Source organism: Artemia sp. Qi Xiang Cuo, chromosome 1 (assembly GCF_049724085.1).
Source record: "Artemia sp. Qi Xiang Cuo chromosome 1, ASM4972408v1, whole genome shotgun sequence".
Classification (NCBI taxonomy): domain Eukaryota; kingdom Metazoa; phylum Arthropoda; class Branchiopoda; order Anostraca; family Artemiidae; genus Artemia; species Artemia sp. Qi Xiang Cuo.
In genome coordinates this window covers 73,129,366-73,145,954 of record NC_142794.1, presented here as the reverse complement: position 1 = coordinate 73,145,954, position 16,589 = coordinate 73,129,366, and the positions used below count along the sequence as shown (strand labels likewise).

At 34.3% G+C, this 16,589-nt stretch overlaps 1 protein-coding gene across 1 annotated transcript in view; it reads right to left on the bottom strand.

Annotated features, from left to right (window-relative positions):
• Positions 1 to 16,589, bottom strand: part of LOC148956699 (zinc finger protein castor homolog 1-like) — a 207,362-nt gene that overhangs the window by 137,428 nt on the left and 53,345 nt on the right. Inside the window, exons 4-5 of the mRNA XM_089086777.1 lie at positions 14,587 to 14,852; positions 13,461 to 13,578 (exon numbers count right to left, since the gene is read on the bottom strand). Coding sequence (XP_088942903.1) covers positions 13,461 to 13,578; positions 14,587 to 14,852 — 384 coding nt within the window. The remainder of the gene's footprint in view (positions 1 to 13,460; positions 13,579 to 14,586; positions 14,853 to 16,589) is intronic.

The following is a 16,589-nucleotide window of genomic DNA, read 5'->3' as shown; positions in this document are numbered from 1 at the left end:
ATGCGACTTATCTCGAAATTTAAACACACTTTGACATTACAAGGTTTGAGAATAGTCTAGTCCTTGTCGAGAAGATCTATTTTAGCTGGATTTGTAAATACTGACTTTGTATAGACACTGTATGTAGTCTCGCATTGGGGGATAGTGGGTCTGCTCGAAGAACATGGAATGGCTCAAAGGACCTAATAGATTGAGGCTTGGAGATTTATACTTTTTGCCAGATTTTTTATCTTCCTCTCTCCTGCAAGGAATATACTCTTATATCCTGTAGGAGTATTATTTTGAAGGAAATTTGGGTACTGGTGCATTATGCGGGCACCACAAAGAAGTCAAGTAGACACTGTATGTACTCTCGCATTGGGGGATAGTGCATCTGCTCGAAGAACATGGAACGGCTCAAAGGACCTAATTGATTGAGGCTTGAAGATTTATACTTTTTGCCAGATTTTTTATCTTCCTCTCTCCTGCAAGGAATGTACTCTTATATCCTGTAGGAATATTCTTTCGAAAGAAATTTGGGTACTGATGCATTATGCAGACACCGCGAAGAAGTCAAGTTTGGTTAATGCTAATGAAATAAAATAAAATAGGATGAATATATATATATATATATATATTTTAGAAACAAATTTGGGCAATAAATTTGCACATTAGGGAGGGATGGGGGGTAAAGCATAGCATATATTAAATACGTAGCCTAGCCTAACCTAAGCTAGGTACCTCTCTCCCTCCTAAACCCCTCCCCCCCCAAAAAAAAATCGTTTAAATAATGAGAAACCACGCTTTGCCATCAATTTATCTAGCAAATCACCCGTTGTCTGCTAATGAAATAGCAATTTGACGGGTTTCGTGACTGGTTTCTTTGATATAGTATATAGCGATGCCCACATAATGCACCAGTACCGAAATTTGCAAAAAAAAGGTCCTGAGTGGCGAAGTGTGAATTGTATAAAAAATAGTATTTGTACTAAAATCACAGGTAATTAGAGTAGGCTATATACCTAGAATGGAAGAGCTTTCCCATTTAATTGTACCTAATATTGTACACTTTTTGAAAATAATTTCAAAGCGAAAAAAGGACCGATATAATAAAATTTATTTTGAAAACTTAGACAAAGAGAATGAGAAACTTGGCCTCATTGCTTACTTAGCAATGTCTCTTTCTCTGCTTATAAGCCTCACATTCGGCCATATAAGCCTCCTGTGCTCTTTGAAACTCGAGGATTAACGTTCATTTATAACGGCGCTGTCAACCGACAAGGTTGAAAACACGATTCTTGTTATGTAGAGGAGTTTCCTTTTTGTAAATAAAATCTAGTATTTTTATCCAATTTCCCGAAATTACCAAGGACAGTGAAAAGGAAATCTGATTGTTTGAGTGGGCTAAGCAGAAACTCGTAGATGCATATTCTTTTTCAAAATTTAGAAAATCAAACTTTCATGAAAAATAAATTCAATTGCAGCTATACAATTCTAGGTATTAGCGGGTTCAAACTAAAAAAAAAAAAAAAAAAAAAAAAAAAAAAAAAAAAAAAAAAAAAAATGGGTGAAAAATCAGCCAAAAAAATGGGCGGAACGTGTGGCAACAAACTTTTTAAGGACAAAAGCATTGTCAAATTTAACTGATAGGTTTAAATTACTCATTTTCACGAAACAATTTGATATCACCACCGAAAATGTGGTTATATCCTAAAAACTTCATAATTTGAAACAGCCAAAAGAAAAACACTAAAAAAATTGTAGTTTCCAGGCAGGAATAGATCTAACAACGGATCAAGGGTAAAAAGTATTTGTTTTTATTTCAGTTTTCTTCGTATTTAAGCCAACAATTATATCTCTCAAGTTTGTTTCTATGCAGGTTTCCTGAATTGTCCGTCTCACTACAGAAGTTGAAAATACTCGTGAACAGCTTGCTAAAAGTCGAATATGACTTTTTGTTCCATCATTAATTACTAAACTTGGACTTTAGACAATATAAAATGCTTAAAAATCTGATTTCTTTATGAAAATATTTCTTTTACCACGAAAATGTCTCAAAAAAGAAAATCTTGTAAGCTATTCCTGCGATTTTGCAGAAAGAATGGGTGATTCCACCGCAGTTTCAAATAACCAGCATTGTACATAATTTAAACATTTAAACCATTTTGCATAGATTTTTTTTTACTTGATTTAGCGCTAACAGCTTTAGAAATTGAATTAAAAGATAAATTGCTACCCTAAATAACAATTTTATTCAATTTCTTTTTTTCCCGTTTAGGTTTATATGCATTTTAAAGCTATTGGTTACAACACTGAACAATTTTTTTTTCCGCTAGAATTACAATAACCTTATGACCTTCCCAAAATACACTATCAATCACTTACTGAGCAACACCCTCTATCAACAGCCCCGTGTGAATTTTCACATGATATGCCCGTATTTTCGACCAATTATTCACATTTTTTAAACCCTTGCCGTAGCACAAACAGCTGCCCGTGATCTTATCTCATCCGAGGAAATAAAGAGGTAAATTTCTCTCTTGTAAGAGGCGAGCGTTTTTTCTTTCTTTTTTACTCTTCTTTCAGAAAAGATTTTCTCCCACGGCAGGAAGGGGGTAACTCAAAGGGTTTTTTCAACAAAATCCGGCAGATGATACAACTCAAGAAAGGGTAAATCGAACAAGAATTCGTGGTTTCAGCATTTTTTGCTCTTAATGATAATCCGCATGTTCTTTTGAATTCTTTGGAAAACTGATAAAATGTACACGAGAATTCAATTATAATTCTAACGGAAAACTTGAGGTAGCAAGAGGATATCGAAATTGACGGGTGGAGTTACATTGAAAGGGTTTAGAAGCATAATCAGATAATTTTTTTTTGAAAACCAAGTTTCTTGGGTAAGAACGTATCTTTGTCACTTACAACTGAAATGACAGAAATAAATGAAGAATTTTAGTGGCAGAGTAGACGGGTACAGCTATAATAAAGGGGTTAAAATATATAAAAATGAAAAAAAAATCTGAGGTTGATATTTCTCGGTAAGGAGGGACTGGAACTATTTAAATCAATATATTCATAGGTGTGGCCAGGACCATATTTGGCGGATGTGTGGGGGTCTGTTGCTTCTGTGGATATTGAATTTTTAGGGCATGATAAAATATAAAAGTATAGGCCTATATTTTAGACTGAGCAATATTTGGTAGAAGACCTGTGAACTCTAGATACACTCTACCCGACTTTGAGCGTAGATATGCTTCTTTTCCTAATTTGTAAAAACATGTTTGTAAAAACTATTGCCTATAAGCCCACTTTTCTTTATACCCATTTTACTATATACCCACTTTTCTTTGGATTTCACATTCATTTGGGGTTTTAGGATGCTAATTCTGGACTTTAGAAGAACAGGGAATAAACTAATAGAAAGATAAAACAAGATAAAAACAATAAGAGCCTAATTTATAAATTAGTAACAAAATATGTCATCACTTTTTGAATTATGTCAGTGGAATCATCTAAACCAGTTCCAGTAATTATGTTTTATCTTCTTGTCATTGCCACTTGAAACATAAGTTGCTGGAATATATTTTCTTTTAAATTATTTAACTCCAGTTAATTAAAGTGCATGATTCAGTTAAACATTTAAGTTCCAAGTTAATTATACTTTCAGTCGAGGCTCACAGTTTTTACTAGATAAATTTTTTTATTTATTTATTCGACTTCCTTTATATTTTTAATTGTGTCAAGAAGTCTTTCAAATTTATTCATGATACAGATCCGTTTCCAGTTGTTCCCATTTCTTGAATTTTGGTCTACAAACATATCACTGGAGACATTCTCCAATCAATTGGAAAATGTTTTAATCATGTCACCCACAGATTATTTTGCTTTTCAACGGTTTTTGCCACTTAAAAATGGATTTGTTGAGTTTATGAATTTGCCAAGAATTTAGTTTTACTTGCGCTGGGAAATCAAAACTTTTGTAGAGGATATTGACGAGTGTTAACAAATGCAATTCTCGAAAGATCGAAGTTGGACGATGAGCTCGGGACGGTTGGAAAGGATGAATTGGACGGTCTGCCTCATTTTCGCTTTTGTGCTATAAATGCTCTTAATTAAAATTGAGAGTATTAGGAATGACACATAAAATAGGGTTTTGAAAACAAAAATTCTGGTGATTCACACTTAATAGATTTACTTATTAACGAGTCTATACATGAGGAGACATAGCCATAATTTTGTTCTGGATTTCAAGCTCATTCGGCGGTAGGGATCTGTAAATAGGTGAAGGTGCATACTCATGTATTTCTTCTTGAGAGCCAGAGGGGTGGGGGTGATTTCGAATAAAAACCAACTGATGTAGGTGGACTATACGGAGAATATGTACCGGTAGGGGGGGGTCACTTTTATGTTCATTATACAATATAAAAAGTAGGTTTTTTCAGTTTTTTTTTTAATTTGAGAGGATGATGAACTTCAACCTTTTCCCCGTGCAACACTATCTCTATGCAGCCCAAATATCGGTGTTTCTTAAGTACCCTCTACGGACATTACAGAGAATGTAACAAAAAGAAACCATAACATCGCAGCTTTTTTATGTTCTGTAACAAACCATCCATAGAACAAGAAAAGCGACAAAATAACAGCTAACTAATAACATTACCACAATGGCATTGAAAGGAAGTTTTAACGAAATATTTTGTCATGGCCTCCATAACTCTTAATGGTTCTTTCACACTACGCCGTGGAACCGTTCACATTACCTAACCAAATACATGTCGAGTATTTTAGGTAATTAAATAAAAAAAAACAAGTTTTTGTAACTGAAAGTAAGGAGCGACATTAAAACTTAAAACGAAAAGAAATTATTCCGTATATGAAAGGGGCTGTCCCCTCCTCACCGCCTCGCTCTTTACACTAAAGTTTCTTATTGTTTTGAAAAACAAAGTTGTGAGACAGAGTCAAACTTTAACGTAAAGAGCGAGGTTTTGAGGAGGAGACAGCCCCTTCATGTACAGAATAATTTCTGTTCGTTTTAAGTTTTAATATCGCTCCCTGCTTTCAGTTAAAAAAATTGTTTTCTTTTATTTAATTTCTGAACGTTTCTGAATTAATGCACCTTTGATTTTGGCTCACCGTACATGAATAATTAAAATGAATTTTGCATATTAATTTTACTTTTTTTGGCTAAATGGCTTTCTTAAAATTTTGTTCTGACGTAACTTACGAATTAAATTACGTAACGAACTTTTATATTCGTATGTTTTTACTACATATATCAGGGATTTTGCCCCCTAGTCAATACCTCGCCATTTACGCTAAAGTTCGAATTTTGTTCAAATCCCAAACCCCTGAATCACAAAGGCCGGTTAATTAGAATTGCTAGCTCTTTTGAAATTACTAAAAAAAAACTTTAAATACAATGCCTCGCGTAAAGAGCGAGGTATTGACTTGGGAGCGAACCCCCTCATATACATAATAATTTCTGTTCGTTTTGAGTTTCAATGTTGCTCCTTATTTTCAGTTGAAAAAAATTATTTTTTTTATTTAATATCTGATCGTTTTTTAAATAGCGCTGGAAAATCCAGCGCTCCCTTCATAAAAATGCCCCTTCCACCAAGAAAATATCCTCCATGAAAAGATCTTCCCCCGTAAACCCCTCCTCCGACCCCCCGCCCCCACTAGAAAAAAATCCCTCCTAAAACGTCTGTATACTTCCCATCAACCAATACCATAGGCAAACAATGGGCAAAGTTCATAACTTGCAGCCCTTCCCGCGGGAACTGTGTTGGATTAAGTCATCCCTAAAGACACATTTATTAGACTTTCGACTTTGCTGAACAAAATGGCTATCTAAAAATTTTGGTTGGGTGACCTCGAGAAAAAAAATGAGCGTGGGAGGGGGCCAAGTTGCCCTACAGGTTTTTGGTCACTTAAAAAGTGCACTAGGCCTTTTAGTTTCTGTTTGAATAAACCCTCTAACGATATTTTAGGACTACTGGATCGATATGATCACCCCTGGAAAAAAAAATTAAATAAACACGGATCCGTGATCTTTCTTCTGGCAAAAAAAAATACAAATTCCACATTTTTGCAGAGAGGAACCTTGAAACTTCTAAAGTAGGGTTCCCTGATACGCTGAATCTGATGGGGCGAGTTTCATTAAAGTTCTATGACTTTTAGAGGTTGTTTCCCCCATTTTTGAAAATAAGGCAAATTTTCTCAGGCACGTACCTTTTGATGAATAAATCTAAAATTGATGAAACTTATATATTTGAAATCAAAGTTTCGTTTTTTAGAGTTTCTGTTACTATTGAGCCGGATCGCTCCTTACTTGCAGTTCGTTACCACGAACTGTTTGATCTTATTGAGCGAACTTTGTCCGTATTGCATTGCTAAGTAGACTCTACTTAGAATTTTACGATACATCAGTTTATGTTATATTTTGGGAAAGTTAATAGTAGCAACAAAATGTGAATTCGGGACAAACAATTAAAAATTTATCAATTAAATTGGCAAATTTTTCCTTGCGCGCTTGATCAAAGTTTGAATCTCAATCCGGCATTTCAATTTTTTAACAGTTTGCATGTGATGATTTTAACGATTATTATGCTGTTTTTTTTAATAAAATGTTACGTTATTCAAGTTTGAACGGACTTACTTAAATATAAAACATCTTACTTAACGTAATACCGCTTAGCAAAGACAATTACGTAGGTAGTGTGAAAGCCACATACAAATCTACCGTGCAAGGTAGATTTTATGCTAACTCGCATAATTTTATGTTAGCTACTAGTAATCAATAATACTCTACTAAGGTAGACTTTAGTCTTAAGATATTTTTGCGAAAGTCAAATGTCTTAAATAAAGCTTCAAAGCCTAAACAGCCCCATAACTGTTGATTTATTTATGTTGCGACGAATAGAATTTCATATGAAAAAATATTCTTAAAAAACATTAATATAATCACAGACTATAGCATAAAAATCTTTAGTCATATCAAGTTACAGGCTTAGCAGGTCAATCATAAACCACATTCCTCCGGTTCTCACATATGTGCAAATAAATCAATCACTCTAATTAAATATTCTATTTTGTGATCTGGTTTTAATCAGCAAAAACCTTGGCGTTAGATAAAATTCAAGAAATTTGACACTGCATGATATTGAGGAGCCTGGAATCAAAATTATAAAGTCAAAGTACAATTCAAGAATTTCGAGAACGGATTTATAATGCTTTCGAAAGGAACAAACAAACAAGAACGGAATTTTCATGTCGAAATGAGACTCTGAAATTTTCCAGACTTTTTTAAATTTCTATTTATTTTGTTTTTTAAGAAATTTATTCAAATTCTGGCCCATAGAAGGGGACTGGGGTGAATTTTCCAGGTAATAATTAAGGTTATAGTAGGGGTAAACATTACCCCTTTCATACTAAACAAAAAACCTTTGTTTTTTTTTAATATTCCCTTTTAAATCCTGTATCCTTTTTTTTCTTCACGGAAGCACTTTAAAAAAGTTGAAAATTTTATTTCTGAAATGAAATTTTATGCGCACAACAAACAGACTACGAAACCGAAACACTAAAAACGTACTAAATACGAAAAACCTGGAAAGAATTAAAATACCTGGAAATTGGTGATAGATTTCATGCACGACAGCAGTTTTTACACGTTATTAGGGTACCCGAGTAAAAAGCCGATTGGAAAGAAATTATCATATTGAATCTCCATTTTTTGTTTTTTCTTTACACTGGTCTTAACCGAGTTTGAAAATGGCATGAAAATGAAGCAAGAACGAAGTCTTTATGTCCAAATAAGAGTTAGAGAAATCAAGCATATTACTAAAAAAAGTAATGTCACTTCAGTTTTGGTTGACAGGTGTGGGGTACTTTATAGACAATAGTTAAGCTTATAGTAGTCGTAATTATTGTAATAACATACAGCCAGGCATGGGGTGCTAAATTAGGAGGGGAAATCTTACCTCTGGATTTTTGTCTCCATAGATTTTAAACAATTTTTCTTTATTCTCAATGAAAAAATTGCTCTCCTAGATTTTGAAAAATATCTTTTTGTGCATATTCATTAAAAATTGGACAGGAAGCCTTAGACCCTCCTAAATTTGCATTAATTAGCTCTCCTGCTGCCAGGAACCCTGTTCATCGTATAAATATACATACAGTAACAGCGTATCTAGTAGTTTTGTTCAGGGGGGGGGGTTACATAAAATACTTCGAAAATATATAATACATTTGTTTATATGCATTTTTGTTTTGCGAGTCAGAAAAAATTTCTGGCTTAATACGGCCTTGAAACAGCAGCCTACTAATTTATAGACCCAAAAATTAAGTAACTGGGTCACATCAATTATTACTTCCCAATATTCACCGATATAAATTAAACCAGCATCAGAGTAAGAGCCATGGGTGCCCATAAGCTGAATTCCAGGGGGGGGCAAACCTCATCTAATTGACACTTTTAATGCTATATAATAGAAATCTCAGAACAAAAATATAAAAATAAGGCAGCATCAATCAGCCAGGGGGGGGAGCCCCCCCTGCCCCCCCATATGGGCGTCCATGGTAAGAGATGAAACTAAAGTTCCAACTGAATAAACTGTTCGAACTGCAGTCGTCTTTCAGGAAATTAAAGCTTAGCAATAATAGTTCTTTGATAAAACTGAAAGTAAACAAATCAGCTATTTTTGGGTTTAAGGTAAGACTGTACCCAGTATTTTAATCGAGGGGTGATTGGACCAGTAAAGCGGAAAAGGGAGTTTGATAGTTGAAAAGGCCGTATAGGCACTGACTAGAAAGAACGGGAAAAGAGGAGTATATACCCCGTATATTTTGAAAGATGCCTTTCTTTTGCATCTTCAGTTTTAAAGATTTAAAACAGACCTTGTCCGCACTCCTATATTTTCGTGGAATGACTTCACTGGTTGTTTAAAAATCTTTATAGGTTCGAATAGCTGAAATGTAAGAGTATTTTTCAATTTTGGGAATTTTGGGAATTTTTCAATTTGGGAATTTTGGGAATGAATGCATTCCCTCGCTCTCTTCCGATATAGTTATGTTTGTATAAAGGACATGTGAAATATTATCCTTAGGCTTCTGATATGAACTTATAACGAAAATAGGCGAATACCATCTTTTAAGTTTGGATTTATTATTGGCTATTTTCTGGCTCGTTGAAACTTTCCTACCCGCAATAACTGTCACATTTTCATTTTAAGTGCACGAGTTACAAATTTCGTTAATTAGCTGAATTTCTATAGACAGAACTAACTGCAATTTTGACTTATCCTTATGGATTTATTTCAAATCGATCAACTCTTCAAAATGACGTTTCCTAACAACAAGAGAAAATTTAGATTTGCGAGCTGTAATCAATTGAATTGTGATAAGCCTATGTTCCACCCGACACTAACAACCTAGAATTCAATACATAATCCCTCTTAGCTTTTTCAAACTCGGAAAATCGATTTTTTGTCAAATTTCAAATCTGAGGATTTAAAAGCATCCAAAGTACCACCCTTTTGAAAAGAATGACACAAAATCGGTTATATACGATTTTCCCCCTTCCACTAACCCTTTTAGCTAAAAATCCTTTGACCAGCTGCAAGCGCTATAGTTCATCGTGAATTAAATTTTAAATTCTATTCTTTGAAATGAAGGGGGTTAGTTTTTTTTACCCCTTTTACTCTGAGAAAGCATATATGCGGGCTTTTCCGGTTTTTCAAAAAGGGTGAAGAATACTTCAATAAATTTCCTAACCGAGCTTAAAAAAAGAACAATGCAAGTTGGAAACCTAGATATCACAAAATAGCCCACATGCACGTTCCCTTGGTTTTTCACAACTAAATTTTGTGGAGAGAAATATAAATATATGGATAGATATTTATGGGAAGACAAAGATTAAATACTGTAAATGAATATTTTCTTTTTTAAACCACAGGTTTTCTCCTCTAAATAAAACTATCTATGAATTTAGTCATAATGTGTGAACTTATGCATGTATTGCAAAGTCATATATTAAGCTTCTTTATGGCTCTCTTATTCAAGTCTATATAAACTTTTATTTATTGTGTTATACAATCCTCTTGATTGGTAAAGCATCTCTCTAGTTTATTTAAACTCTATTTAGTTAGGCATAAAGTCGAATAAATCACTGGTACAACCTCTTTGGCTCCAGATTTTTTATTTACTATCCTGTTATAATTTTTTAAGTCTATTTTTTTAGACTTAGAAAATATTCCAATCCTCTGCGACCCGAATTTATTCTAGTTTAAAAGACCGTCGATTTTTTTTCTGTTCTTCTATATTCGTACAGTAAGGTCTGGAAATCACTGCCTTTCAATATTTAAGTACCAAGAACATTAAAATAATTTCATTTTTAGATTCCTGGACCCATCCTCAAAACCTGGATTCATATTCAAAACCACGGTTGTCAAAGATTTTACTCTTAGTTGTTACAGAATTGTGAAATTTGTAGGGCAGTCCCACAATCGCGACAGTATCACCAAATTGAATCAAATGTGCCAACGCTTTTGAAGGCCGTAATTGTTATTATTAATATCATAATATTCTTGTTTAATCTGTTGATTACCCAAGGCAACTACGCCTACCAATGAAAACCACAGCTTCTTAAACTGTTTAGTGCCCCATGTTACCCGTTATTTTTTAGTGGTTTTACCTTTTTTTTCGTTTTTTTACCGGTCGTCAGCTACGACCAAAAACTGCATAGCTGTATACAGAGTTGCTTTTCATCAAAAATTGAATTCTTTATTTTAAATTAATTTAAAAACTTTAGCAGGGTAATTTTTCACTTAGCCAATTAAAAAAAAAAAAAAAAAAAAAAAAAAAAAAAAAAAATTAGAAAAGGAAATCAGATTTCGCTTTCCTTGCCTTAGGTACGTTAAGGATTGAAACTCACTAGGGATCTTCAAAGAATCAATGAAAAATTATTTCGATTTGCTTGATTCTTTTTTCTTTTCAGATGTTCAGTTTTTGAATTATTTCGGTGAATTCGTTTAATGTTTCTTTCCTTATTTCCCTCTCTCCTTCAGTTTAACCTATTGCATAATTTTTTTTTTTTTTATAAATGTGAGGTTTTAGCTTGGTTTTCATTTTGATTTTCTTCTTTTCTTTATAATTGTGTATTAAAATATCACTTGTCTTTCCCCGCCTTACAGATCGTTGATCCTTTCATTGGGAAGGAGGGGGTGATTGGAGTATTGAAACAGATTCGTTTTTATTTACCCACTTAAAGCAATTTTGAATGTTGCTATCGCTTTGAAGTAGGAAGACAGAAGAGATGTTTGAGAAATTTTTTTCTGTTTCCATCCTCGCGCGCAGGCCATTTTTATTTTTTATTTTTTTATTTTTTTTTATTTACTTGCTGTAAATCATGAACCAAAAATCTAAAGCTAAATTCTTTGATAATTTACAAACTTGAGAAACTCGAAATGAGAACATATTTTTAATTTTTGACGAATTCCAAAAATACCGAAAACAGGCAGATTATATTTCAAATAACTGAAATCACGGCTAAAATTTCAAAAAATGTTAAAATTTGCGGGGGAAAGGGCCTCAAGAATAGGGAAGGAGGAAATTCTACCCACAAAATTCCACGAGACAGGCATTCTCAAAGATTTTCCATTTGGTAGCCGTAGATCAAACCTGAACTTTGAGGAGGGGAGTGAGATTTCATTTTATTTTCTTATTTCAAAAATCATATAAATTAGTTGAAGGTGAAGTGACAGAGAGCTGTCTTCGTAAAGCTAACTTCTAAAAATGTAGATAATTTTCTTGGGAGGGGGAATGAATTTACAATTACACAAAAATTATGGACATTACAAGCTGCTATAATAAACATACAATTAAATGTTAAAATAGATAATTTTAAACCTTTCATTTTTCGTAGAAAAAACGTTTAACGGTGATTTCAGTTACAGCTGACATTTTTCTTGCAATGATTAAAGATCCATAAATATGTGAACAATTGTGTCATCTATGGATAGCCGGAAGTTCCTATCAAAATGTTCCATCAAGAATATGTCACTCATCCTTTCTATTTTGGTAGAAATAACGGCATGTTAAACATTTTTTTTTGTAGGAATTCAAAAAATGACAGAATTATGTGGGTTTGCAATGGAGAAGGGAAACAATTAAAATTAACAGGACATTTTCTACTATCATTAATAGTAGTGGGGATGCCACCCGCTCTTTTAAACATGTTTCTAAGTTATTATAAACAGTAAAAAATTTGATACAAATGCTTAATCGAACATGAAATGAAACAAAAATTCTTTGTCGTAATCAAATTTACAACGTGCCCCGTTTTCTACTACAATTAGTAGTAGTAGGGATAGTTCTTTAGAAATGTTTCTAGCAGTTAACATTCTCAAAAGGAAATTAATCAAAACTATATAATTTTTTTGCAGTAATTTCATACAATCCGCAACAATGTAATAAGTATAGTTTACTTTGAATGCTAGTTTTAGACATGCCTTCTTCTCCTATACCACAGTTTATATAATTAGTATATTCTGTCTACTGTGTCCTATACTCTCGGTTCTTTAAAGTGTTTTGTTGTAACTGATAATATTTAATGAGTGTCTACTTATGAGGTAGGACAAAAACTAAACGTAAAGGTCATGCCACAGGATCTATCTCTCCCTAACAATAGGACCTATTCAGGATTATGTCCAGGGGGTATTTTTTCGGATGGGGGTGGATGGTTGCAAAAAAACGCTTCAAAGAACGCATCAAAAATGTGTTTATATGCTGTTTTGATACGTTTTTACGAGTCAGACAATTCTTCTTTTTTTTAAACAGTCTAGTAAAACCAATAGCTAGTAAAACCAGTGTGATAAGCCTACTTCATTAATGTGAAACCACAGTCAGAGTCCTACATAATAAAAATCCCATTTACGAAGATTTTCAACTCATTTTTTTGGAGGGGGGGGGACTTTAGCTAAGAAAAACCTTCATAAAATAATTATACGACCATAATACGATTTTACGTCTTAGGTGGTCTGAACCTCAGGCCTTTTCCCGTTCTAGCCTAACCAGCACTAATCAGTAAAAAACACACGAAAGGTAGATCATATTACATGGTAAAAAGTAGAATATTAATACCACGGAAAATTATTTTTCCTGGTTCAGGAGAAAACTTTTAGACTGTATACCCTCTCCTCTTACTGCTAATCAGAAACAAAATGAAAGAGAAGGGTTGCCGCCTGGATAGTAAGGTGAGAATCACGGCCATGGAGATAAACCATAAGTTCCTGAACCTTCAAAATCCTAAGGACTAGCTTATGTTTTGTTTGTTATTATATTTTGTCTTGGTCATAAAACCATTTATGGTTTGTATCTAGTCGGGCTTGAAAAGGCCAAATTGTAGGTCATTGGATGGCCTACATAAAAAAAAGAAATAAATTAATTATTGACAGTAGAACCGAAGACGAGAAAACTGAACATACCTTCACGTATTCGGTGATTAGAATTACTCAGCTCAGACCTGAATTGACTCGAGGAGTGAAATGAAGTCGACATTGAAAGACTTTGCAAATATGCCAGCATATCAGATCCATTACTTGACTAGAAAAAATGAAATGTACACATGAAAGCCTATTATATTTGAATACACATAAATAATGACAACAAGGGGTAACTGCACGACCCCTCTCGCAGGCAAGCACGCCCAAACGTAAATATATAGAAAAAAATTGATTGCACAATCCAAAAAACTCTATGTGAATTTCTTTGTTGAAGCAAGATTATAGCCAATATTTCTAAATCAGTGCGTTATATCGATTGGTAATTTATCTGTAGTAAAATTTATCTGTTGCAATATAACGCCTGTGGGATTGCCTCGGCTGAACTGTCTACTGTTTGCGTTGGTGAGCAATCACAAGCTGGTAGCAGAAATACAAGTCATCCAGCCCCCCAAACATAAATGATACGGAAATAAAATTCAAAATTATAACCCGAATTTGTTTCTGGTTGCAGTTTTTCTTGACAATATATTGTCTATGAGCCAATTCTAATCAGAAACAACAATCTGAATTTTCAGCAAAAACAATCTAGGTATAGCCAATATTTTCATTTAACACAGCAGCAGCGTGGTTTAGGAATGAAAATCCAAAACTCGAATTACCCAAAATTAATACACACTGATATAAAAAATTGGCAATTAAATTTATGCTTTTGTACCTTTTGTACAATATCACTTTTGTACCTTGCCATAACAGTGGCGGATCCAGGGGGCGAGGGGGCGCCCATTTGACGTAGTCTAAAGTAGTGTAATTTACTTAATTAACGCAAGTTTGCGTTAAATAAACTTGCTCCTAACGCAAGTTTATCGGATCAACCTATTTTGCGCCAACTCCTCCCACCCCCCAAAAAAGAATCCTGAATCTGCCCCTGTGCCAGAAATTGAAAAATTTCGAAAAATTGGAAAAAAATTTGATGAAAAACTAACCCCCATAGATTTCCTGTAAAACACGAAAAATTTACATACGAAATTGCAGGTTATCTCTAAAAAAGGTTAATTCCTTGAAATAAAATTTAAATTACAACTGCAGATAAAACGGTAGACATACTTACGGTTGAATTTGGAGGAATATGTGAGCCTGGTCGCTTAAGAAAATCTGATGCTTCTGAGTTTGATAAGCTTGAGGTGGGACTTGGACTCCTTGGAGCCCCAACAGACTTCAACACTGATTGCATATGTGCGTGAAGAGCTGCAAGAGTGTTTTCAGAATTCAGCACAGGAGGTGCTGCATCTCTATAATTTGGTTGAAACGACACATCTTTGGGAGTTTCCGGAGGTGTGGGAGGCTGACTTGGAGTAGGAGATGAACATCGGGAATCTGAAAATATTTACATACATGTACTTATTATATTCTAGCGACGTTCACAAGGTGCTTAGAAAAAAGTGCTTCTACTAGTATTTTTCATCCACACGGCAACTCAATATTTTCATTTTCTAAGAAGACATTCTACAGCCCGTGACAATGACGGTTACGTTCAAAATACTGCTTACAAGGACTAGATTGGTTCCAATAATAGAGCATGAAATTCATCCAATTCAATTTCTCTCTTTTCTATGCTTGCTCTTAACTTTGTTGTATTCAATGTCACACGTTCAGGATCCAAGAGGATAATCACCATCAAGTTCCATGCCCCTGATCGTCATAAATCATTTACTTAGAAGTAAATGCTCGAACTAAACTCCTTATTAGTATATTGTAATTCCCTTCAAATAATCTCAATACCCTAATAGTTTGGAAAACTATCCATTCTTTGAAATGAGCCAAGAGACGATAGTTTGCAGGAGGGGTGAGACCTCCCCCCCCCTCTCAAAAATTTAATAACAAGTGTTTACATTTAATGCTTGTACCGTTCATTTGTTTCTGCTGTTTCAACAAAACCGCCCTTTCCAAAACTTGTTTTTTCAAGGCAGATTTACCTGGTAAATGCTAAATAGTAGTGTTAAATATCGAATTGATTAAATGAAGATTAAGTGTACTGAACATAAAGAACTTCTTAGCGAACAAATAGTTGGCATTTTCTTTCCTCAAGGAAGAAACGGATGATTTTTCCTAATGCTGTATTTAAATATACTACTACTACTACTACTACTAATAACAAATCACCGCAGCACCAAGCCGCCTGAGGCTAACACAGCTACGCACGCTCCTCCTCCGTCTCAATCTATTCAAAGCCTCCCTTTTTACACCCGCCCCTGAAGTTCCCATTTTCATTAAATCTTTCTTTATGACGTCCTCCCACCCCAGACGAGGACGATCTGCTTTTTGTTTAGCCCTAGACGGTTGGCCGAAAAGGAAAATCTTATGCAATCTGTCATCCTTCATCCACAGAACGTGCCCTAGCCACCTCAACCTTTCTTTTATTATAGCCCTAGAGAGCGGTATTGAATTGAACCACATTTTTCGTATAGCCTATTGTTTGAAATACGGTTAGTCAGCCGGGTACCCAGAACAATCCTTAAGCAATTTCTCTGGAAAACAACTAGCAAATCTTGAACCGCTTTTCGGAGCACCCATGCTTCAGAGCCATATTTGACCACTGTCATCACTGTAGCTTCTAATATTCTAATCTTGGTTTGCAGACTTATCTTCCTGTTCTTCCAAACTTTTTTTTAACTTAAGAAAAACACCCTTAGCCTTGGCTATTCTACTTTTGACATCTTCACTGCTCCCACCATCTTTACCAATAATATTACCAATGTAAGTGAAACTGTCCACCTGATCAATCTTTTCATTACCCAACTTCACCTTTTCACCTTCACTTATTCCTAGCCTCAATGAATTAGTCTTCTTAACATTAATTTTCAAACCAATTCTAGCACCCTGAACTCGCAAAACCTCTGAAACTTCATTCATTTTGCTGACACTTTCATCTAGGATGCTTAAATCATCAGCATAATCTAAGTCAAGGAGACTTTTTCCTACCCATTTGATTCCGTGGTCTCCCATTGCCTTTCCTGTGCTCCTTAAGACAAAGTCCATCAAAATAATCCATATGATGTGTTATCGAGGGGGGGGGAGTCTACGTTCATTATTGTTAATTTTCTCATATCTATA